This window comes from Etheostoma cragini, chromosome 16, assembly GCF_013103735.1.
Source record: "Etheostoma cragini isolate CJK2018 chromosome 16, CSU_Ecrag_1.0, whole genome shotgun sequence".
NCBI lineage: Eukaryota > Metazoa > Chordata > Actinopteri > Perciformes > Percidae > Etheostoma > Etheostoma cragini.
The window spans coordinates 12,546,530-12,569,921 of NC_048422.1; the positions used below are offsets into that span (position 1 = coordinate 12,546,530).

At 39.6% G+C, this 23,392-nt stretch overlaps 2 protein-coding genes across 7 annotated transcripts in view; one reads left to right on the forward strand and one right to left on the reverse strand.

Annotated features, from left to right (window-relative positions):
* The window catches only part of mrrf (mitochondrial ribosome recycling factor), a 26,666-nt gene extending 18,709 nt beyond the window's left edge, over positions 1-7,957 (reverse strand). For 2 of the 3 annotated variants that reach the window (XR_004659960.1, XM_034896751.1), the window contains exons 1-3: positions 7,824-7,957; positions 4,642-4,812; positions 4,347-4,499 (exon numbers count right to left, since the gene is read on the reverse strand). Coding sequence is in view for 2 of the 3 variants with exons in the window: in XM_034896751.1 (XP_034752642.1) it covers positions 4,347-4,499; positions 4,642-4,810 (322 nt within the window). In the remaining variant the exon portion in view is untranslated. The remainder of the gene's footprint in view (positions 1-4,346; positions 4,500-4,641; positions 4,813-7,823) is intronic. The other variant, XM_034896752.1, reaches the window with a different exon arrangement.
* Positions 7,958-8,044: 87 nt separating this feature from the next.
* Positions 8,045-22,209, forward strand: rbm18 (RNA binding motif protein 18). 4 transcript variants are annotated; one of them, XM_034896755.1, is made up of 7 exons: positions 8,045-8,304; positions 9,395-9,413; positions 9,614-9,727; positions 14,433-14,559; positions 15,657-15,743; positions 19,747-19,847; positions 21,328-22,209. In XM_034896755.1, exons 3-7 carry the CDS (start codon positions 9,621-9,623, stop codon positions 21,509-21,511), a joined length of 606 nt encoding a protein of 201 aa, XP_034752646.1. In that variant the 5' UTR covers positions 8,045-8,304; positions 9,395-9,413; positions 9,614-9,620; the 3' UTR covers positions 21,512-22,209. The 4 variants fall into 4 exon arrangements, with proteins under 4 accessions (XP_034752646.1, XP_034752645.1, XP_034752644.1 ...); XM_034896754.1 differs by lacking the exon at positions 9,395-9,413 and having other exon boundaries at positions 8,045-8,386; XM_034896753.1 differs by lacking the exon at positions 9,395-9,413.
* The last annotated feature ends 1,183 nt before the right edge of the window (positions 22,210-23,392 follow it).

A 23,392-nucleotide genomic window follows, 5' to 3' on the forward strand; every position in this document is an offset into this window, starting at 1 on the left:
CAACAAAGCGAGACTATCATCCACCAAACTGAGATGAAAGCTCAACAATCAGTTTTTTTCTATGCAGTTGTTTTGGTCCGCACTAGAGCTCAAATGACAGCGCAAATAGCTGTAAACACAACACTGACATACCATCACCTTTTAAGTTGACATGTTGTTAGCGTGCAGTTGCTGATTTAAATATCCAGCTGTTACAGAGCAACATTATCATTCATTTGGAGTTGTGTTTCTGGCCCCCTGGTGACTGTATGTCCAACATTCACCCTGATTACAGTGGTTTTTGGTCACCATCTCCTATTGGAAATATCTGTCTCTTTAGCAACTAAATGCTAAAATTATGCTTGCTTACTATGTTTTCTACTATGTTTGTTTGTCAGCTGTTGGTTGCTGGATAGGTAGCTTACAGTTGGTTTTTAAAGCGTTCTTGCTTAAAACAGCTGTCGGCTGTGTTTGGAAAAAAAATGGCAAGAGAAGATTCGGGAGTAATAGGGAATCAAAACAGTCAAATTGCGGGCCGTGAAACCAAAACAATAAGCTGAAAGATGCTGAAAAGGGAGTGGAACTGCTGAGTCAGGTTATCGTTATCTATGGGTTTATCACTACGAGTAACCCCCTTTTACATATAAATAGTCATTTGATCCTTTTTAAATATTAAAATATTGATTTTGGCAGCTTTAAAAAAAAAAAGTTGAATTCTAAATGAACAACACTTGGCAGTTTTACAGGTTGTCTTACCTTATTCTCTTAACACATTTGTGGGGATTACTTGCTTGCACTATTTCCTGGTTGGACCCGTGACTCGCCTTTAATTTGCCAGGCAACCAGCGCAGACTCTAGTCCCAGTCTTGGCCAAGAAATTGTTCCAGCAACTTGTCATTTTCACATTTTTATTATACTGCTCTTTAGAGGTGCTGGTAGAAATATTTGGTTTCCTTTAGACAGAGCCAGGCTAGCTCTTTCCCTCTGCTTCCAGGCTTTATGCTAGGCTAAACTAATCAGCTGTAGCTTTATCTTCAAAAAACAACATGAGTGCGATATAGGTTACCATATCTAACTCTCTGCAAGGAAGTGAATAATAGTATTTCCCAAAATGTCAAACTATTCATTTAAGCTCCAACAGCTCTTATCTATAATAGGAAGACATATTGGTATCTAAAGGATATAAAGTATTTCTAGGCATTTTCTTTCCAGTACGGTTGTTGTTTAATGTCTTTGTCTCCTCTGTCTTAAAGTTTCCATGGAAACAGCTTGTTTTTGGGCCAGATTGCCCATCTATGACTAACCACAATATGGCGGCCACAGCACTGATCCCATCTCATGTATCTATGACTTTCTGCTACATGTTTGCCACACACAAACAAACACATGAATGCACACGTACAGTATGCCTTCATTACTACGCACACAACAGCACATGCAGGCATACCCACACACACATGCTCATAAGCCTAATGAGAGCCAGATGAGAGGTTCATGGAACAAATATACACACACACACACTTGCACAAGACACATACACACATTCGGACAACTGACGTCATTCCATTTCACCATCTCATCTCTCCTGTCAGCTCTAAGTCCTGCTGTCTCCCTGGATTACTGTGCAGCTGGAAAGAAGAGAGGAGGACGGATGACGTGGAGGACAGCATGGAGTGGATAGAGAGATGGAGCGAGAATGACAGGATGGAGGGAAGGAGACAAAAAATGACAAGAGAAACAGAAGGAGATGGAGGGAACTCTTGCCCTTTGAACAAATGATTCCCTGTGGGGTCAGGAAGAAATTGGAATCAAAAGTATGAGACACAGATTGAAATTATCATATGGGTGGAGGCCAAAAAATAAAGCTGGGAATCGTTGGAAAAACCAAAGAGAAGAGTAAGTAATGGAGAGATATAAAGGGAGGGACCGAAGATATAAAAATGACTCAGACCTAGAAATTGCTGAATGATGAGTGGAAAAAGAAAAAAACTGAAGGAAACACGGTGAAGAATGGACAGACAAATTAAAAAAAAAATACAAAAAATTGTTGGAGGAAACCAACAAGACAAGACAAGACACGGAGGTGTTAACCATAAGAACATCAACATTGTTTTTATGCTCTCTTGCATGTTGTTTAAAAGTAAAAAGACTGCACATGCTGCAGATCCAATGTTGCAGAGAGTGCACTTTCAACTGAGGAGGGAAAAGGAGTCAAAGCCCAAACACTTTAAGTTTTGAAGTCTGATTCTAATGGTAGCCTCCTCCCTCGGGAGCTTCCATTATACACCCCACCTCTGACTCCTCCGAGCCAAACTCTCATTTGTTAGAACCCAGAGGCAAAAAGGCCATGACCTGGATGTAGTTGGGGAAACAGAGGTCAAACTCGGGCTCACTCTTAGCCCTTTGGTGCTTTGTCAGGTAGATGCAAACAAACGAGGACTTACAGACTTTTATATTAAAGTAAAAATGTGCCTTTGATGTGCTGCTGAGAAGGAAATGCCTCATTTGTACAGTACATGATGCAGTTGAAAAATAGAACCACACTGCAACAGTCAATGTACAATTCATGTATGTATATCTTGTCAAATTCAGGGCAGAAATCAAAATAATAAAGTAGTCCCATATGTGGCTTCAGCACCTGCTACTTTGTGATTCATACGTGATATACAGTAGTGTTGTCTATGGCAACATTATGGAAATGAAAGTTTAAAGGTGTGCCTAAGAGCCTACTCATGGGTGATCTCATGCCAGTCAACCTAGATGCAGAATGATATATATGTTGGTCTGGATCAACAAAAGTACATTTACAGGATAAAGCCAGACATCAGCTGGCAGGCTTTGCCCCTCACCTTCCGCTACTACAACAACTACAAATTTTGAGCAAGCGAGCTACATGCTGAAAACGTTTTGAAGGAAATTTGGATTGCTGCAGGCAAGTTGCTGGAACAATTTTTTGGCCAAGACTGTGATTCGAGTCTGCAGGCCTGCTTGGTTCTTTCAAATTCTTCTTTTTGGTTCTTTAAAAAAGTTTTACAAAGTTTACGGTATTTACTATCAAACTGGGACGTTTTGGGACAGTTAAGAGAGAATTGTTATGGCCAAAGTAACATTACACACGGTGATACACTGGTAGGAGCAAATTACGTATCCAGCAAATTTAAATAGCTCACTTTACTGTGTTGGGTGAACGGTTACGTTCATTTATCCACCAAAACAAGTTCCTTCCCGAGACTATTTCACAGAGCCATCATTGCGGTGTCTGGTACTTGTGATTGGTTTAAAGAAATGCAAACAATCTAGAACGTTTTTTTTTTTTTTTTATCCTATCCTAGAATGTATCTGTGGTGTAGCCAAACCTTACTCCACAGCACTGTGGAGATTGGTCTGGCAGTGCGAGATTTATACAATTAAGTATAATCTGTATTAGGACAGAGGACGTTACAAACAAATGGAAGAAGAGAAGACTGCAGACATCCACGGAATCACAGACAAACCTTTGCAGATTGAACCTGCTGTTGGAAAATATATATAAATACTAACTCAACCTGTATGTGGTATGATATTCAATTTACTGCATGTGTTCTATTTTTCTGGCATTTTTTTATTCTTTACCCTGGGATACAACATGAAAAAGAAAAGAAGAAAAGAAAAGAAAATGTATCACTTCTATATGTATCTCAATAAAACATCTGCTGCACCAGTAGGTGTTCTGCTGAAATGGGAGGATTTGTTAGACAAATGTTACCTGGCACAGTTGTGAGAATCGCAGGATTACATATCACATAAAAATCCATCTGGTCAGGCTTCAAGTAATGTGTTTGTGTCCGAACTATCAATTTACTGCCCAGAGAGGAGCTACTGGCAGCTATAGGTGTGGTTAAGGTGTGTGTTGACGGCTGCGGCTGTTTGTTCAAAACAACAATGGACGTGATAGACAGATGGTTCCGGTCAGTTAGGACATTTTTGATGTCTTATGTCACAACTAAAACTAATTTACAGATACTTACCTACTGGGAAAATGCTTTAAAATGGGGCATTAAACAATGTGGCTTATACAAGGCTTGTATAGGCTTATGCCAAATACAAATTAAAAATGTAATAATAAAGTAAAGGAAATACCAAGCTGAGTACTAGCTAAATAAACCCTTACATGCATGACAACACTGTCACTGTTTTTAGTTTTTTTTTATCCTGCCATTTATTTCCAAATCAAATGAGTACCTGGACTGCTATTTATGTGAGCTTTTCATCGGTTCTGTTTGTCTTCTGTAAAGTTTGAGAAAGATACAGAGAGTGATGTATGGAGGCACAGGCAGATAGACACCATGAGAGGGAGTCCGAGAAAGAAGCAGAGATAAGCTAAATACCTGGCGAGGTTCGGATGCTGAGGTTGCGTGTGAAGTCATCTTTGAGTGCATTGAGAACAGCTGTCATGTCCCCCTTCACTTCATCCAAACTGATGATGTCTTCAACTAGAGCCGAATTAATATTCACCTTAGCTGTCAGGCCCTTGGCTTTGGCTAGGACCATGAAAAGAGAGAAAGAAAGAAGAGTGGAGACTCTAAGATAGATAATATCTAACCATGTGAACCACACTCATGCCAACAGAACCACAGAGGTTGCACACGTGTGAACTCCGGTCTCTGCAATCTCCTCACTGACCTTTTGCCTTCTTGGTGGCATAGAGCCTGGTGCAGGGGGGGTAGCAGGTGGTGCTGGGGCACAGAAGTGGTGCACGTACCCTGGAGGTGGCCACAAGGGGAGACCTGACTTGTCGCACAAGGGACTGACACAGCAGGGGGCGCAGCCCACTCAGACGGGTTAAAGCCATAACTGAAACAGAAAGAAAGAGGGAAGTGAGGGAATAAATAAAGAATGATGTTACAGAAAGTATACAAACACAATGACAATGAGTTCAAACACCATTTGATTAAATTTGACAGTACACAGATCACTTGAAGGCACCGCTGGTAATATTCATCAAAATGAAGTAATAGCTCATAACAGCCAGTAGGAGGTAGGCCTACATCTTGAACTGACATTTAAGTACAATGCTTTTTTTTTCTATGAAAAATGTGATGATTTCTGACAAAAAACATTACCAAAAAGAGATTGGTTGCAAGTTACAGTTATTTTCAATATTGATTGATCTGCCAACAGACATTATTCACAGCAGACATTTTGTCATGTCATAGCAAGAAAAACACAGGTGTAAATAAAAGAAATCACACAACAATAGAGACCAACCACTCCTTAACTATGGAATAACCACAACCTTGCAAACTGGCTCTCTACTGTGAACTGTGTCACTGAACCTCGGAGTACGCACAAGCACAGACAAACTCTAAGATGTCTAAGCCCACAGACCCAAACACACACTAAAGCCCTTCTTTCACAGTCAGTGGCTGTGAAGAGCTTGTAGCGCATTGCAGCCTGAGTGAACTCCGCTATTGTCTGGTGTGTATTTATAACTGGTAGCTCTGAGGAAAAACAAACTGCTGCTTTAAAGACACTTGGTTATAAGTGAGAAGAACTTTCCCAAATCCATCACATTACTGAGATCTTTTATCTCTAATATGATTTAAAGCAGCAATTATTTTAAGTTGTGAGAAAAATGTATAACAGAAAAATCTAAAACCACATACATACCCGAGTATTGACTGTAAAACTGAAGATCAAATGTACTCAAATGTGTTTTTTCTTCACCAAACCTAAATATTGTGTGAATAAAAAAAGACAGTAAAGACTTCTCACCACCAGTCATAACATCTCCTTGTAAAACTGACACAATAAAAAAAGTATGAGAGATTTTCTGGCTATTTTTATTTTTGATATTTACTTATTCTTTTAGCCTTAATGTTATATGATAATTGTATCTATCATGCTCTCAATGTGGTGTCAAATATTTCACCATCACTTTATTTATCAACATTTAAATATATGTATTTATTGTGTGAGAAAAAGAAAAAATGTTGGAGTTCTTTGGAGAGTGGAGATTCTTGGGGAGTCTTTTTGTTTGAGTGTAGATCATAAACTCCTCCACAGGTCATTTAAAGTCCGAAAATGCCAGATACAATATGGATCTCATTGTCCTCAATTAGAGGTGGTCGATACAGGGGTAAAAATAATCACTAAATATTTGATATTATGGAGATATTGCAGGGTTGACGATTGGTGCTTACAAAAAATATTTACACAATGAGATTTTTGATAAATACTCATCATTAATGTGTATTCACTAACTAAGTGGGTCAAGGCAAATAATAGAAAAGCTAGAACATTCTGGTAAGTTTAAAAAAATGACATCACTTTACAGTAAAGCAGCCTTTAAAACCAAGGACAGATACACTTGGAGCAGCATCACTGGCTCTTTGAGGTCCGGACTGTAGCCTTGTGCTGCAGCCTTTACCTCAGCCTGCGCATGTGATTGGTTCCTTGTCTTTGGTCTGTCTGTGTTTGTGTCTGTTTGTGTGTGTGTTTATGTGTGTCTGTTTCTTTATGTGTTGTTTTGTCTCCCTCCCTCCCAGCTTTCCTCCTTGTGTTTATTTGGCTCTCTGCGGCGTTCCATGTTTCACTGTATTGTTTATATCTGTTAATTCCTGAATATACATACATTTTTATATGTGAAAAAAATTGAAAAACAAGGACAGATATCACGATATTATGATATCCAAAATCCAAAAGTCAACATCCAGTCTCATTCTCATATCACAATATCAATGTATTGCCCAGCCCTGTCCTCAACGGTTACTACAGCAATGCCACCAGTGACTGGTGTCAATCCAACATTGACACCAGAAATCAAAACGTATTCCAGTGGCAATATTTAGACTAGACTGTGGAACACCACCTACAATACAAACCCATAGCAGGCATCCACGGCTGGCAGGTTTCCTGACAAGCTGATATGATACGGCGCACTGTGGCCGAGCAGATAGGCTCAGATGTGGGACGATGACAGATCTCTTTAGAGTGGAAGTCAAGCAGAACAAGTGAAGTACAGGTGTTCAGTGAGATACTGTAGCCTTATATCCTGTAGATTTCACACACAGCAGCAGCTGCAGACACACCTCTCCTTCTTCCAGTGGCAGAAGCCAGCTGGTGAGCCTGCATGATCTCTCCTCTGCACACGTTACAGTTTGAGCAGAAGATAATACGCAGTGTATTAGTTAATGTTTTGCCTGGCTCTGCCTCCTCAAACAAACTGTTCAGTACATAGAGCTGCAACTAATGATTACTTTAAATAGCAATACCTTCTGAATTGTTAATAACTCTTTAGTCTTTAAAGGGCAAGAACATGCTGAAATGAATAGTCTCAACTTCACCAGCCTTTTTCTCATCATGAAGGCCACCGAGAGGAACATTAGCTGGGCAACTTCTAATGTAATATTTATGAACAGATATTCTGACATTATTCATTATATAACGTATAAGTGTTTTTTTGTAATTGATCCTTGAGAAAAGCAGGGGACACGAGGCTCTCGAGGCAGATACTGTATATATATATATATATATATATATATATATATATATATATATATATATATATATATATATATATATATATATGTTGTAATATATATAATATTTAATTGGCAACAGAACGTAGGCCTACATTTTAATAAGACACCTGACTAATCCCAACTCTTTATGTAGGTGATGCGGTATGAAGGTCGGTCTGGTGGGGGCTTGCAAACAGCACTTCTTCGCCTTTTGCTGCACATACCACAGACAAAAAGTAAACATAAACCGCAACCACGTAGTTGCTAAACACACGTTAATTTCGGCTACGACCCGGCAGAACCCTACCTTCAACTGTAAATGACCCCAAACAGCATACTTACTTTCAAGTTTACAGTCTTAACAGAAGCATGTTAGCTCGGGAAAAGAAAAACCACAATTGACATTTTTATCGTCATCATAACGCGCCGACACTTTGAGACGTCCTCTTTTGCGTTTGAAACATCGTATGGAGTACACCGGTTAGGCGGGGTTCCTGCCTCAAAACTAAAACCCAAGGTGACTCGGAGTCTCGAGGAGAGGGATGCGGAGATGCCGAATGTTAAAACAAGTACCTTCTCGCGACTGCACAGGCAGTTAAACAAAGTACAACATCAACCTGCGCCTTTGTTGTGAGACGATAGCAAGGCGAAAATCCTTCGAGCTAACCAACTTGGTCAGTTTTATCGGAGGAAAACGTGAACATTGATTGAAATGATTAGTTTTGCGTTTTAACGCAACTGAATCCTCCCAAAGTGGGGTCCGAAGCACATTAAGTTTAGGAAGTCAGTCGCTCTCCAAGAGGAAGTTTGACGGATCGAGGAGGTAAAGTGATGCTATCAAAGCTAACTAGTGAACTGCTAGCTAGCTATCAATTACTCGTCCAAAACGGATTGTTAACCGTTTAGTGTATATATTTAGCTCATCTTCAACATCTCACCATCTGAATGGCCGAGATTATTTCAACGTTACACAGTTGATTTATCCAGGAAATGCTTACAACATGCAGATATTAGTCAATTGATCAACCTGCGGGAGCTAAGCTAGCGTTAGCTAACGTTATTAGCAAGTCAACGTTTCCATAGAGTAAACATAATTCTTCTTCTCTATTTATCTAGCTATCGCACCTTTATTATTTATTGTTATGCCAGAACCAGTGTTTGCTTGACACTGTCAATTGAAGTAACTCACATAACGTTACATGGTTTCCTTGTTCTGATCAATGGTTACTGGAGAAGCTAGCTAGCTAGATATCTAAACCATAAATGACAACAAAAGAAAAGCTATATTAACATTGTGCAGACTGCTTCTCAAATGTATTCGACCACAATCTCGTCACTGCTTTTACATGTATGTATACATAAATCAAATGTATAATGAGCGAAGTGTTTGACATGTACACGATGACATTTCGGTTAAACTTCAGACAAAGCGGTCATTAAATAAGCTAACCACGGGAATTAACCTGTCTATGTAAACTGGGAAATGGTTGACTTTTGTATTTTACTAAATCTGATTGCATCTGATTTATGCACTGTACAGTTGATGCTAGCACCGTCTAATTACTATAAACACTACCTATGTGATTGTAAGAATACCTATTTAGGCACTTCCTCTTATAAACATTTTTTCAAACTACACATGATTTTCTTTATCGAGTTCCCAAATTATGCTTAATAATGTATTTATGCAGCTTATTTTTAATGTTATATAATGTGCTGTAATGTATGGTTGGTGATGATCTTTTGAAACCCTGCAAAACAAATTTACCAAGGGGCAACAAAGGTGTCCTTTAATTATTCATTCATTCATTCATTCGTTAAGAGTCCCAGCACTGTCTGAGGTCTAAATGTGGTTGACGTATAGTAGGTCAAATGGCTGGATAGATCTTTTCGGATTTATTTTTATTTTACAGATGTCTTTTGATCAATCATGTAAGCCGCACAGTGCTCCAAGACGTATAGTTAGTATAGTATAGTTCCGTTGTAAGGCAATATGTTAGGCTTCCAACTAACAGCTTACTTTTCTGTCTTTCTTAATGACTGCTGACACAAATACAAAAAAGTAAACTTAACCCTGCCTTTCATTTGTAAACCTAATTTCCCTTTTTGTCTTCTTTTTCTGCCTGCCACAGAGTACACATGTCGTCTGCGGCAGAGACAGTGGAAAATGCCTCCATCATGTCAGAGAGTGTGGCCCATGATGGAAACCGCTTGTGGATTGGCAACATCGATCCCAAAATCACAGAGTTAGTAAATCCACTACTAGTTTCACACCACATTTTGTCAAGGTGATTTCACCTTGACAGTCTCTATTATTTAACAACATCTTTACATCGTGAAGAGTCTTCCTTTGCTGTTTTAAAAAAGGGATCCCAGTCAGCGTGAGGCATCTATAAATACATATGCTTCAAACTAGATTGGAGCTGAAACTACCAGAGTAAGACAGTATAGTTAATGTGCCCCATAATCTGGTCATCACATTTTTAGACATTAAAATGTATCGGAATTGAAAAAAGATCTGTATTTAACTACAAAGATACAAATCTCTAGACTCAAACATGTGAACCAGCCAGCTGAAAAAATAAAATAAGGTTAGTTTTTAATAATTTGCAGTGTTGGATTTGAAGTTGCCTTAAGGCGGTCCATATTATGAACCTAAGGCATTGCTTCTTAACTTGCCTGGCTTTGCCTCATAGAGAGGCAATGCTTTGTGTGTGTGCATATATGATTGATTAACTGTGTGCATAGTGTGTGTGTGCGACGCATGCAGAGACTGAGCAGACAAGGCTGGGTGTGTGAAAGAGAGGCAGCGAGGCGTGGAGACCTGCTCTGCTAAGGACCAGCCATCATTCCTCACTCACCTGCCCTGTGTGTGTGTGTGTGTGTGTGTGTGTGTGTCTGAGTGAGTGAGTGAGTGAGTGAGCGCACAAACAAACAGAGGTGTCTGTGTGCATTGTTTGTTTGTCTCATTTGCATGACATCATATGTACAGTACATGTAAACATCATTCAATTGGTAAATTTGCATCTAGATATGAGTGTGGGCAGTAGGGTGTCTGAATGTCCAAAACTCTAAATGCAAGTGTAGAGAGCACCCCTACATTTTGTGATGGAGGGGGGGGGTAGTTTCTCGGGGTGTGTTTGTGTGCCTGTGGGGGTTGCTGGAGAATGTATGGGCTGCAGCTCTGGTGGGCGTCTAGACAGGCCGTTTCCTTCCCCTTTCCCTGCTCTGCTCTATCTCTCCTTAAATAGCCCACTACTTCACAGTATGGAGGGAAAATAAGAGAAATGCCCGTGGCCCCTGATGCTGATTGGGAAGATTAATTAGCTCCTAGGTAGCAGCATACGCAGTACTCTCTCTGTTTGTCCCGGTAAGCCAAACCAAAACTCAGTGCAGAGGAGGAATGCAGACCTGAAATGCAAGGTGCTGTTGATGATTACATGAGCCCATGAATAGTTAGTACAACTTTGTTTATTCATGCAGAGTTTTTTGGTTAGTATTTACTTTTAGTAAAGACATCAAATTGTGTACTACAAGTTAGTTTCTTAGTCATTATATAAAGTCTAGAATGTATTATTTTATCTCTTAGAAGATATCTTTTTATTTTGAACCAGAGATGCTAAACATAGCTGTATTAAATCTTTTTTGTGTGTGTGTGTGCATACATACATACAGACATACACACTTTCAAATTGTAGGGTGTCCTCTGTTAGAAAGATCTCAAGTTTTTTAAAGAAATATTAAAAGATTCCTGTTAGGCTCATGTCTTGGGCAAAAATCTATTCCAAGCATGTGATTTGAAAAGCAAACCAAACCTCTTTCTTCCATTTTACCTAATGCCCCACAATTGAAAGGACTAGTAAATAGTCACAGTCTTAACTACTTCTTTACCATTGAAGTGATCTTCTCAGAGCCTACTTGAGCATCCCACATAATAGATGTCCTTGCCCTGCACACACAGCAAAGCTACAGCAGGTGTAACTAGGGCTTTCAGCACATATTCATGTTCATTCATTCACATATTCATTTTGTGCTGTTGGCCGCTGAGAGAGGGAATTTCTCATTAGTGGTGATTCATCACCATCTCTCTCGGTTCCCTTTTACATCCTCTTGTTACATTTTAAATTTTATACCTGGAAGTTGTCATGATTTTTAAATTATTAATTAAAGAATGTATAACCATCCTCTTACTCATGCTGTAGATTCTTGTGAAAATATGAACATATTGCAGATAGCAGCTTTGCCAGAAAGTCCAATTTCACCCCCTCCTCTCTAAAGTTATTCCCCTCTGACCTGCAGTTTCTGGACCGATCCTTTTTGTCTTATCTTTTTCTGGACTGGACTCACATCCCCCTTTCCCTTCCTTCCTCTTCTTTGCTTCCTAGCTTTTGTGTCTCTCCTACCTGGCTCCTCACCTCCAGTCTTCTTTTGGCTTCTCCTCCTCTTCCTCCACCTTTCACCTTGCCGTCAACATCCCCTCTATGAACTTTACTCTCCCTCTCCCCACCATTCTCTCCCTTTCCTCCCCCCTTACCTCCTCTTCCTCCAGAGGTTTTTACAGCCCCCAGGAGGAGCGGCCCATTGTGGTTCAGCTCACAAAATGTTCTTAGAGTGTCAGCCATCTAATCTCTTTCACATTTACACATTTGTACAAACATGCGTTATACATTAATTTGAATATATAGCAAAATAAAGGTAATATTCAGTGCATTAAAAGACAGTTTTTGCAATTGATTTAAACAACTGCCTTTCTCATTTCCTGATTAGTGTTTTAGAGGTTTAGAGGTGCAAAAAGTGCAAAGGCAAACTACTTGAGTAAAGGACAGAAAAGCGTTTTTAAGTAATATCAGAAACCTTTTATATTTAATGAACCTACTGCTGGAGGAGCCACCATCACATGGTAGACTCGCAGGGTGTTGTCTGGGAAAAGCAGGCATTCTCTTTGGCCTAAAACCCTCTAGGGAGTCATAGAAGGGTGGGAGACATTAGTACAACCTGTAGCTGAGACACACAATTCACCCTCTGTATCCCACATTCATTATAAACGTCATACAGTCATCTTTGTGGTGTGAGACACACACACACACACACACACACTTCAGGATTAAAAATAGCAAGCAACTAAACAATTAAAGGCTGTAGCATTAATTGAGTGGTTACATAAAACACCTGGGGTCACTGTGAGGCCTGGACAGTCCCACAGGGCAAAGGCACCAAAACACAAACACAGGAAGGTGTTTGTTGGTTTCTTTTGTTTGTGTATTTTCAATATTGTTTCTGTTGTTGCTTTTTTTTTATGTTGACATGTCACTGTCAGAAAAGCACAGATTTTAATGATGAAATCAATGAGGGCTGAATTCCATTTTAGCTGCTTCAGTTTCAGGGTCCTGGTATTATACATGCTGTCCCACTGTCACAGTGTCATCGTGACTTACTGGGACACTTGAATAGAACAGAGCCATTGTTTATGTTATCAGTAACACCTTTGCTTTTCCTGCTAAGAGAAGTCAAAATTTCTTCAGAGATACATTACTAGATTCGTTCATTCCTTGATACAAAAAATCCACAAATTGCTTCTTCTTTTTTTTTTTTTTTTTTTTTACTGTGTAACGTTATTGTGTCTACAACTCTATTTTTTGGCCTGTGCTTACAATGAAATGTGTAAAAGAATGTGTTACTTTGATTGCAAACAGGTACAGTTTCCAGGGGTTGCGAAGTCTGGACTGTACTGATTCTGCGTTCCAGGCAACCCGTAACCCGTGTTCACAACATTCTAGCCGTAAAAGGTCCCTAGCACTGTTTCTTGTAGAGGGACACCAGGCTTGAAAGATATTAAATCTGAAGCAATTACTCAATTAGTTGTTTAATTAATTACTTTGAAAGAAGAAGATTTTGATCATTGATTTATCGTTTCGGCCATTTTTTTTTAGCAAACTGCCAAACATTTAATGGTTTCAGCTTTCAAATTTGACCATTTTCTGGGTTTCTTAGTAGTCCTTAACAATAAATCAAATATCTTATCTGAATGTGTGAATATTATACAAAACAACTCATTTAAATTTGTCAGCTTGTGTCTTGGGAAATTGTAATGGGTACTTTTCCCTATTTTCTTGCCTTATGTTGTGCACGCAGAAATAAGAATATTGCCCTTATAAATCATTTAATACACAAGAGCTTTGATGTTGGAAAAGCACATGCTGGTCAGCATGCTTGGAAACATTCAATCAGCACCTGGGTATGTACTGTGACATAGCAGTAAACATAGAGTAATCTACAGGTGGCCCTGAACTCATCGCTCTTTTCCACACGGTCAGAAGAAATATTTTTCCCATGGCTGCCAGTGGTCAGTTACACGCAAACCTACATATCCTCACACACGATACGTAGCTCTTCAATGACCACATATATAGGTTTATTTGTAGTCCAGCGGTCCCAGGCAGCTCCCCACAGTGAGTGGATGTTGTTTGTGCAGAGCTCGGTGCCCAGGGGGGATTTGAGGCTTCCTCTATTTTATTCCCTCTTTGTCCTGCTACTGTATCCTCCGCATTGTCTCAATGAGAGATTTACTGTCACTGGGCTGCCACACCAGCTGGCCTGCTGCTAAAAAGGTGTCAGGGAGAGAAAGCTGTCATTCTCATTAGCTGAACTTGACAGATTCACAGACTGTAGGATTGCAAATACAGTGTAGACTCGGTCTATGTGACTGGTTCATACGGTTGAACTACATATACTGTATAGTGCAATTAACTGATCAATTATTAAGGAAATGTTAGATAAGAATAGGTCTCTCTTGGGAAATTTTACTAAAATAAAAGCTTGTTCTGTGTTGTTTTTTAAAAATTCTTTGCAGAAAAGAGACTAAGAACAAATTTTCCTCTTTCCTATGCTCTACTTTCCTTGTACCTTTTTTTTTTTTTTGTGCTCTCTTTCACACAATTCCTCTTTCGGCAGATATAACCTGGTGAAGTTGCTGGAGAAGTTCGGCAATGTGAAACAGTTTGACTTCCTGTTTCATAAGTCTGGACCTTTGGAGGGACAGCCACGGGGCTACTGCTTTGTCAACTTTAACACCAGAGAGGTACATACAAGATATATTGTTCCCAATATGTATATTTTTATTTAATTTGAATTGTTTTTTTACCACAGTATGTATTTATTTAAACTGATGATACCAATTCGGATGTGTCGAATACTACGTTTACTAAGTATTTGTTATAAAACCGACATGGCACATGTGTCAATTTGTTTTTTAAAGCGATACTCGTTATTTTTAATTAATACAATTGTAATTCCAGAATATGTCAATAATCGGCAGTAATATTGATATTGGATAAATGCAGATATTGCATTTTTCAACCATTCGAGAATAAATTAGTCAGGATAATAGTGTGTCAATATATTGGTGTGTCTTCATAAATTCAAATCAATAGGTGTGACTTTGCCTTGTACTTTGCACATCTGCCCTTACAGTCCAATGTATTTCATCAGAGTGATTCACTTTGAGTGTAATAACGCTTCTCATACTCAAATATCATAAAGCTTTATTAGACAGTTTCAAGCAGTCAGGAGGACCTGATTATGTGTCTAACTGAAGTGGACCGTATTTTTTTAAAAATAAAAAAAGAAGAGAAAAGGACTTAAAAGGAACCCCCATTCAGCTTTGCAGGTTCAGCAGGCAGTATTTGTTTTGGAGTGAGCCTGGGGATCATGATAAGCATCTTGTTTCACAGCTAGTGTCTATCAGTGGGATATGAAGCCCTCCCAAAAGGATTATACAGAGGAAGTGTGTGTTTATCTTACACACTCGCACACACTTAGACACTCACACACACACATAGAAAAAGTACTTTATTAATATAATTTATCATCAAAGCCACTTAATCTTTTGATTAGACATGACTACTCACACACACAACAGAGACACATGTTATGGTCCCTGTGCAGGCAGAGTGCCACATTATCGTCTACTATTGTTTCTGCCATCCCTCTACGGTGAAGCCTAATTATTTAAGGACTCTGGTGCAATCATCAAGGCTGCTTTTTGATTATAACAAAATAAGTTTCTCTCTCTCTCTCTCTCTCTCTCTCTCTCTCTCTCTCTCTCTCTCTCTCTCTCTCTCTCTCTCTCTCTCTCTCTCTCTCTCTCTCTCTCTCTCTCTCTCTCTGTGTGTGTAGGAGGCAGAGAGGGCGATCCAGTGTTTGAATGGGAAGCTAGCTTTGTCCAAGAAGCTGGTTGTGCGCTGGGCGCACGCACAGGTGAGGGTAAGTGTCCAGGCTCCCTTTTTATAAAACTGAAAGTAGTATACTTCTGGATGAGTCCCTGTTGTCATAGACAGAAACCAGTCTAAAAAGAAGAGAGAAATCTCCAATGATTTTGAAGATGAAGGGCACTCGTTAATGCCGAGTTTTAGTCTGAACTGTGGTGAAAGATTATAAGCAACTTTTGATTTACATTTCCACGTTACTACTGCAGTAGTCAGGTTATGGAGAGCAGTGGGATCTGTGCACAATCTATGCCTGTCTCCTAACAATAGACCACCTACTGGCAATGGGCGAAGGGATATCCTGTATAGAGACGAATCACGCCCTATACACATACACACACACACACACAGACACTGTAGAAGGAGGTCAATGTCAATGCTGCTGGCTCTAAGAAAACACGTAGTAGGATAAATCTGCTCACAGATTCATGGTAACTGGGCTCCATCCACCATTCCAACCAAAAATAGCTTTAATTGTTTATACCTTTTATATAAACCCCCAAAATTGTAGTTCTTTATATCCCAAAATGAATATCTGTCTGTCTGATCAAATGCAAACAGTCAGTGTTACAATTTTGTGTTCTGCCTTAATTTTCAAGCATGCTCAGATTCAAAGCATGGTCAATATGAATAAATAAATATGCATCAGCGTAGGAATTTGCTCACAGCAGACAAAGGTGAATTGCAAGATGTGTAACTTAAGTCTGAGACCAATATATATCAATCAAAATGATCCTCATATTGTCTGACACAGTCTGTGATTGTTCTACTTTGGGATATAAAATGGGATATCAGAGTGTAATCTTATTACACAAGTAAGATAAGAGCAATTTTCCAGCAATGGGGCCAGCTCAGGTCCAGTTATATGTGATGTGTTTTTAGCGAGGCCTTTCCAACCCAGAAGTCCCGTGCTGCCGGGAAGTGAGTCAGAGACAGTCTGCGTTGGAAGTTGTCTTATGTCCAGACTTACATCTTGACTTCATTACATAGGCTTTAAAAGAGAGAAAATCACATTGATGAGCGTTTATTGTTTCCCCTAAATTCTTCACAAATCTTTTCAAACAGTTAAATAATGTCCTTATTCATTACTGTAGTATTCTGTATTTATTAATACACACTTTAGCCATGTTCTGTTCTTTGCATGTTACGTTATTGGCACCTGAAACTCATCATCACTAACCTTCTAGCAACTTCCTGTGACTGTATCCACGATGAACTAAACCACATTAAACACTTATTTTAATCCTTAATAAATCTCTTAATATGCTTAACTAACTTTTTGGTTACTATAAGTGTAGGCCAGTGGTTCTCAAACTTGAGCAAACTGTGTAGCAATTCAGAAAATATAACGCTCTCTAAGTACCACCTTAAAAATAGTGTTAACTTAGTGTACCGTAGGCCTACCCTATTCAGCTAAGGACAGTTCACGCAGGAGGCAGGTTTATTACTAACAAAAACAATATTTATTTTTGACCACTATGCTGTATTTCCTCTGTCCCGCTCAAACTGAATCTAAATTTGAGTTAACTCATCTCGTTACTGATTTGCATCATTTGCTGCTAGCAGGTGCTACGGTGGTGGTTAAGTCGCAACTCTCACTACAGTTTTAACACGGCTAATCGAAATGTTCTCCTCATCCACACTTCTCTTCCTAATAGTTTAAGTTTGGAGACGCAATGCAGTGTTTTTGAACCATTGTTTTAGTCTCTGCTTACTATCATGCCATCACAGCTTGCAACAGGTTATGGATGAATGCACACTCCGACCATGAACGTAACTTTGTAGCAAGCTGATATCGAAACTAAAAAATTGTTCCACTTAAACAAACACTTGTTTTTAATTACTTTTAACTAATCTTAGTTTAAGGTGCAACTTTTAAATGTTTCTGAAACTGTGTACTGTACCATCTGATGATCATAAACGACCTGTAACAGTAAACGAGACTAACAGGGAAAAGAACACTATTGATATTTAATTGTTATTAATGCCTCTGCCCATGTCCGATTTTTTTCCCTCAAAGACACAATACGATTTACGGCAGGTAGACGGCGCCACAGAGCACACAATCTGACGGGTAATAGATTTAGGTTTAACTCCATAAAGCTTGTGTTAGTGTATCCAGTAAAGTGAAGACAAGAACAACTAAAAGCTAAAAAGGAAAGTGAAAGAATACGGGCGAAACCAAGTCAATCTTGGTCGGGCTTTCGACAAATAGCGGGATTGTAAATTATTCATAATTATGCCATATATTCCAAGGGAAAAAAAGCAGATGTGCGAGATAACGCTGTTTTCACACATTCAGGCATTAAGCTTCTCATCTTCCTCATCTTAAAAGTTAAATTAATTTTAACTTACAGGCTGGTTACATACGGTTACGTATGCAGAGAAAACGTTCCAACGATACGCTTCCACTATAATCCATGAAAGTGGCTACACTGGGCACAAGAGTGGTGCGTAGTGGTGCGTATCCCCTCCCGACTTTTTGCGGGAGAGTCACCAGCCCCCCAGGAAAAAATCCTAGGAGAAACACTGCAGTGACAATGTTGTTACCCAGTTTAGCTCACCGTATAACACTTGAAATGCTACGATGCATCTGTAACTTATTCTCTTATTGTAGTAACGCTAACTCCTAGACCTTAACGACAGCAGGTGCAGTAAAAACGCTACCGCTTTTGTCCAAAGGGGCCGCTGAAATCACAACAAAATGAAAGTCACATATAGCCACTTTAAGTATTATTTGAAATGTTGTAGTATTTCTATAGTATTGTTTTTAAAGTAAATAATTTCATTTAAAAAAATATATCCGAGAGTCCATCCGCGTACCACTAGAGGGAGGTTGCATACCACGATTGGTAATGGTGCCACAGTTTGAGAACCAGTGGTGCAACTATTGGAGCAACAAGAAATATTTGAAGTTATCCTTCCCATCACTTAAGCTTGGGATTGTGTACAAAGTCAGTATGGCCTGATTGGTTCTACTTTACCTAGATCTATATGCATTACAGCTACATGCCTTTACGAATAGGTGGAAGGGAAGGGTCCTGGCTGGTAGAATGTTCATTGTTTTAGATTTGTGTGTGTGTGTGTGTGTGTGTGTGTGTGTGTGTGTGTGTGTGTGTGTGTGTGTGTGTGTGTGTGTGTGTGTGTGTGTGTGTGTGTGTGTGTGTGTGTGTGTGTGTGTGTGTGTGTGTGTGTGTGTGTCCTTCACTTGATTCATTGTCATTTACACCAGCTGATTTCTAAGCATAATATTCCTGCGAATGGCTGCAGCTGCACCCAGTGCCGGGGTTTCCTCATGCCCATCATGTGACTGTTGTTTCGTTTGTTTGTTTTTTGTCTTTTTCTTCACAGGTTTCGAGAGTTCTGTGTTGGCTGGTGGAGGTGTTTGGAAGGTGGTTTTTGAAAGGAATGAGTGCAGACGTTGGTTTTTGCTCTTCAGCTGATCCCTCTTTATCCTCCTGCGTGCCTTAGGGTGTGATTATGAGCCGGACACGCAGTCCTGATTGGTTACTGTCTGTTTGAGCAGACCCAAACAAAATCAATACTTCCCTTTATTAATGTTGATTTTTGTGGGAGGAAGCTGGAGTTGGCTCTCCAGAGAAATGCTTTCAGGATTTATTATGATTTCTAAATGTGTGCTTCACATGATGTTTTTCTTCCTCTGTCTTCTTCTCTTCCTCTACTTGTTACGTGGTCCTCTTTCAACTTAACACTAAAATGTCTCTAAATGTACTGAGAACATGTTATGATCTAAATCATTTTGACAGTATTGTCTTGACTTTGACACAAGTCCAATTCTAGACAAAACACACATTATGGACTAAGCAAATCTTTTGTTAGCTGCAACTGTCTGTGTGTCTCTATCTCCCTGCACGAGGGTCTTTTCTTACTTCGACCTGTTATTTTACCCCTTTTGTCTCTCTCCATCTGTCTGTCCCATCCATGTTTCCATCACTGTTTTGCGTGGATCATTTTGTTTTGGCCACATGACTTCTCTACAGAGGTTTGAAGGTTTCCGTAACGACAAGACAATGCCTCCGAGCCTAGAACCGTCATGCAGCGGCGCGGCAGACGATGGACCGGTAACTGCCAACCACCTCAGGTTGGTAACAAACACTCACATCAGTTCTTTTTTATTATACACAAATTTTTATCTATTTTTATTTCTCTCAGACAATGTTTGCACTAAGCCAGCTAACAGTGTATCCCATTATTTGGTCCTTTCACTCACACTAAGCCATCAACAACTAAGCTCCTTGAAAGCAGTGCCCTGAGTTGACCATTCTGAAAACGCTGGCCTCGCATTTTTTTTGCGTGGATGAGGGAAAACTGGAAAACAATGATGGGAGCCTGATCAAAGTGGAGGCCTGTGTGGCAGTAAGAAGCCTACTTTTTGGCCATCGCTGTTCACTATAGTTAACGATAGCTTTTATCACTATCACTATTTTATGAGTGTTCACTTGTCTGACAACAGAAGCTTAGAATATGTTAATGAACAATGGTCAGTCAGGCTATATGGAAACACGGTACGATAGGTGACCATGGAGAGCAGGAGGTGACAACAGGAGGTTTAACCAGCTGAGAATCTGCCAACAAACTGGGCTGTCTGTCCCACTGTTAACCAGATGTTTTATGTGACTGAATGCAAACCAGAAAAACAAGAGGTTTTGATGTTTAAATGTGGATGGAGCTTGTCAAATAATCATCTGAAAATGCTAGTGGAGCGATGAATGTCAAAAATGACATTTTTAAATTTAGCCAGCTCAGACTCTGGCAAAGCTTGGTCCTGAAATTTTTTTGAAGGAGAACTTATGGGCTTGTTTCTTCTTTTTCTCACAAGTTGACTTCATCTGTGTACAAATGGACCAACACTTGGTTTCAAAAACCGTCGAAGTCCTTTCAACGCCAACATGTCTAACATGTTCCATTATTGCGGCCACGCTTCCAGCCTACTTTCACACATTGACGCTCGCACACTGTAAGTACGGCAGTCAAAAGGAGCACTAGTCTGTGAAGAGGCCTCTCGTGCTCACGGTACCAATTCTTGCCGAGACAATCCAGTGTATGTAACCAGTTTATCAGCTATCAGGATGTTTCTCAGGAAAGGCTCCACACTTCGATTCTAGTGTAAACTTCAAAATCACTCTCTCCACACAGCACAAGAGCGGAAATGTAAACACCCTTTTCTGCCTTTCGCCCCACTATACCCACTCTAGACTTTCTCTCTCCTGCTTTTTACATCTGTTACTCTCTCCTTCCCTCATTCAACTCTTCTTCTCCCCTGCACTGACATTTTTCTCACTTGCTCCTTCAAAACTGTTTTACCATTTAAATACAAGTCTTCCTCTACTTTTCATGCAGCACAACTGGCAATCTCTTGCTTGTGCTCCCTTTTTTTCCTGCATCTGTCCTTCCCACTACTAAGAGTGCTAATCCCTACTCCTCTTTACCTCCAAGAGCCAAGATATGTCCATCCCTCCGTTCGCCCCTGAGCACCAGCACCGGTAATTCCTCCTCAGCCTTGCTGCTAACCTCTCCTCTCCTTCCTCTTTTCCTCTATTTTTTTTTTTTTTTACCTCTAGTACGAGTGCTAAGATCCGCGCCATTGAGGCCAAGCTCCAGATGATGGAGGAGAATCCAGATGATGACTACTCGGGCCCATCGGCCTACGTTCACAACAAACCGCCAGAGAGGAAACGCTGGGAGCCCTACTCTAAATCCCACCACAATAACCAGAGCAGGCCCTTCCGCAAGTTTAGGAGATGACCCATCCTCCCACTCATTCTGGAGACCCCCCCCTTCCAGCCTCCACCTACACACAAACAGACTGTACGCTAGATACTATAAAGACTACACACATCCTATCGGGAATAAAAGGTTTTGACAATACTTTGAAAACCTGGACTCTTTAGGAGTATTCACAGCAATCATGGACAATTATGGTTAAAAATGGTTTTAGTTATTTTGGGTTCACAGTATCCGTTATTATTTAGTCTTAACATATGCCCCATACCTGACTGCTGTGCAGGTTGGATCCCTTATCTGTCTGCTTTCTCACTTTTGCAGAGATTTAATGCAGGTGAATCATACAGCTGTGAGTGACATGATGCACCGCCGCCAGGAAAGAGACATGTTGTTATTAAAGAGTCTAAATGCCGATCTTATTTTTCACGTTTTACTTTCAGATCATATTCTTTAAAGGTGAAATACAAATACATTGTCTTTATTCAAGACGTCAGTGAAGAGGAATAAATACACCGATTTGTAACAGGTTTGTATTCATGGAGCTCAAATGATAAGCCACTCAGCGACACTTACTTAAGTTGCAGTATTTTTGTGTGACATTTTCTTTCTTTTTTTTTTTTCTTGGATCCAGTTTGTGTATGACTGCAGTCTAGAGTTTTGGTATTTCCCTTACCTTCTCTCTTTGTTTTAGTTTTTCAATTAAAAGCTATAAAATATCACATCTGAACTGTGTTTTATGCCATTTTGTAAAATTTTCTACAATGCTCTTGAAATACAGGTTTCAGTTTTGTTTTGTCAGTCAGCAACATTTGCTCTGTTACCACATGGTTACCACGATTTTGATGATATAATCAAATTTAATTGACCAGGGGTTAAAAATACACAGATTTTTAAAGCAGATTAACCCAATTGCCAATGCTGACAATTGACCCAATGTTTTCATGAGGCATGGTGGATATCGAGTTTCTTCCTCATGTGTGTGCCCTTTACCAACATTTGCTGTAAATCGTTATATTTTGTTAACCTTTTGCATAACGGTTTAATGTGATTTAACATATTTTAAAATGCAATCTGTGTTGATTTCTGTGTTCATGGAGCTCGATACTTTTGATATGATCTGAGTTGTGTTTCTCTGCGTGTGTGATATGCAGTGTGAGGCTATAAAACCTAAAGGCAACAAATACGTTGGCGAAATTATAATCTGAATTTGTTTGAGTGAAAGAAATAATTCGCCAACTAAAGGTCTTTTGCAGAACACATGTTTTGAAAGAGTCGACTCAGAACATTGAAGACACATACATTAGGCTATCGCTAACATTGCAGCATGGATGGAGCTGGGCAGACTAACAGTAAAACATGGAAAGAAAGCGCATAATTTCGTGCGCAGCGAACAAATCAAATCCTACCTCTTGACACGAGTCAGCCCTTTTTAACGTCTTTGTTGTTGTAAAATAACCCGATTGCAGAATCTGTCGGATGGCCATTAGATCGAATTAATGATTTCTTTGCAATATGTGTATTTACCTGTTTTCAATAAAAGTCGTTGAAAATATATGTTCCGTTGATTATATTTTAAATTAATTTCTCCTCTGGAATGATGTAGAAGTGCGTTCCTTTTGTTTTTGCTGTGGTTTATTTTGATGGGATTATTTCTACACTGGAGATTTCCAGATAATTGCTGGACCCTCGCGGACAGCCTGATTGACACGTCGATGTAGAGCTGTGTGTGGACTCACACACATCCTGTAATAATCAGGCTTCCCTTTCGTTAAACACTCCGTGAGTATTTGTTTCATCTCCACTTTACATCAGTGATTCCAGTAGTCTGCTGGTGCCAGGGAGTAGGCCTACTGGGACAGATTGTGGAAGTAGTCTAATTTAAAAAAAAAAAAAAAGAAAGAA

Coding starts and splice junctions, on each gene's coding strand:
- rbm18 (XM_034896754.1), top strand. CDS start 9,621: ATGTCGTCTGCGGCAGAGACAGTGGAAAATGCCTCCATCATGTCAGAG. Junction 15,744..19,746: donor GGGCGCACGCACAGGTGAGG/GTAAGTGTCCAG, acceptor ACTTCTCTACAG/AGGTTTGAAGGTTTCCGTAA. Junction 19,848..21,327: donor GTAACTGCCAACCACCTCAG/GTTGGTAACAAA, acceptor TTTTACCTCTAG/TACGAGTGCTAAGATCCGCG.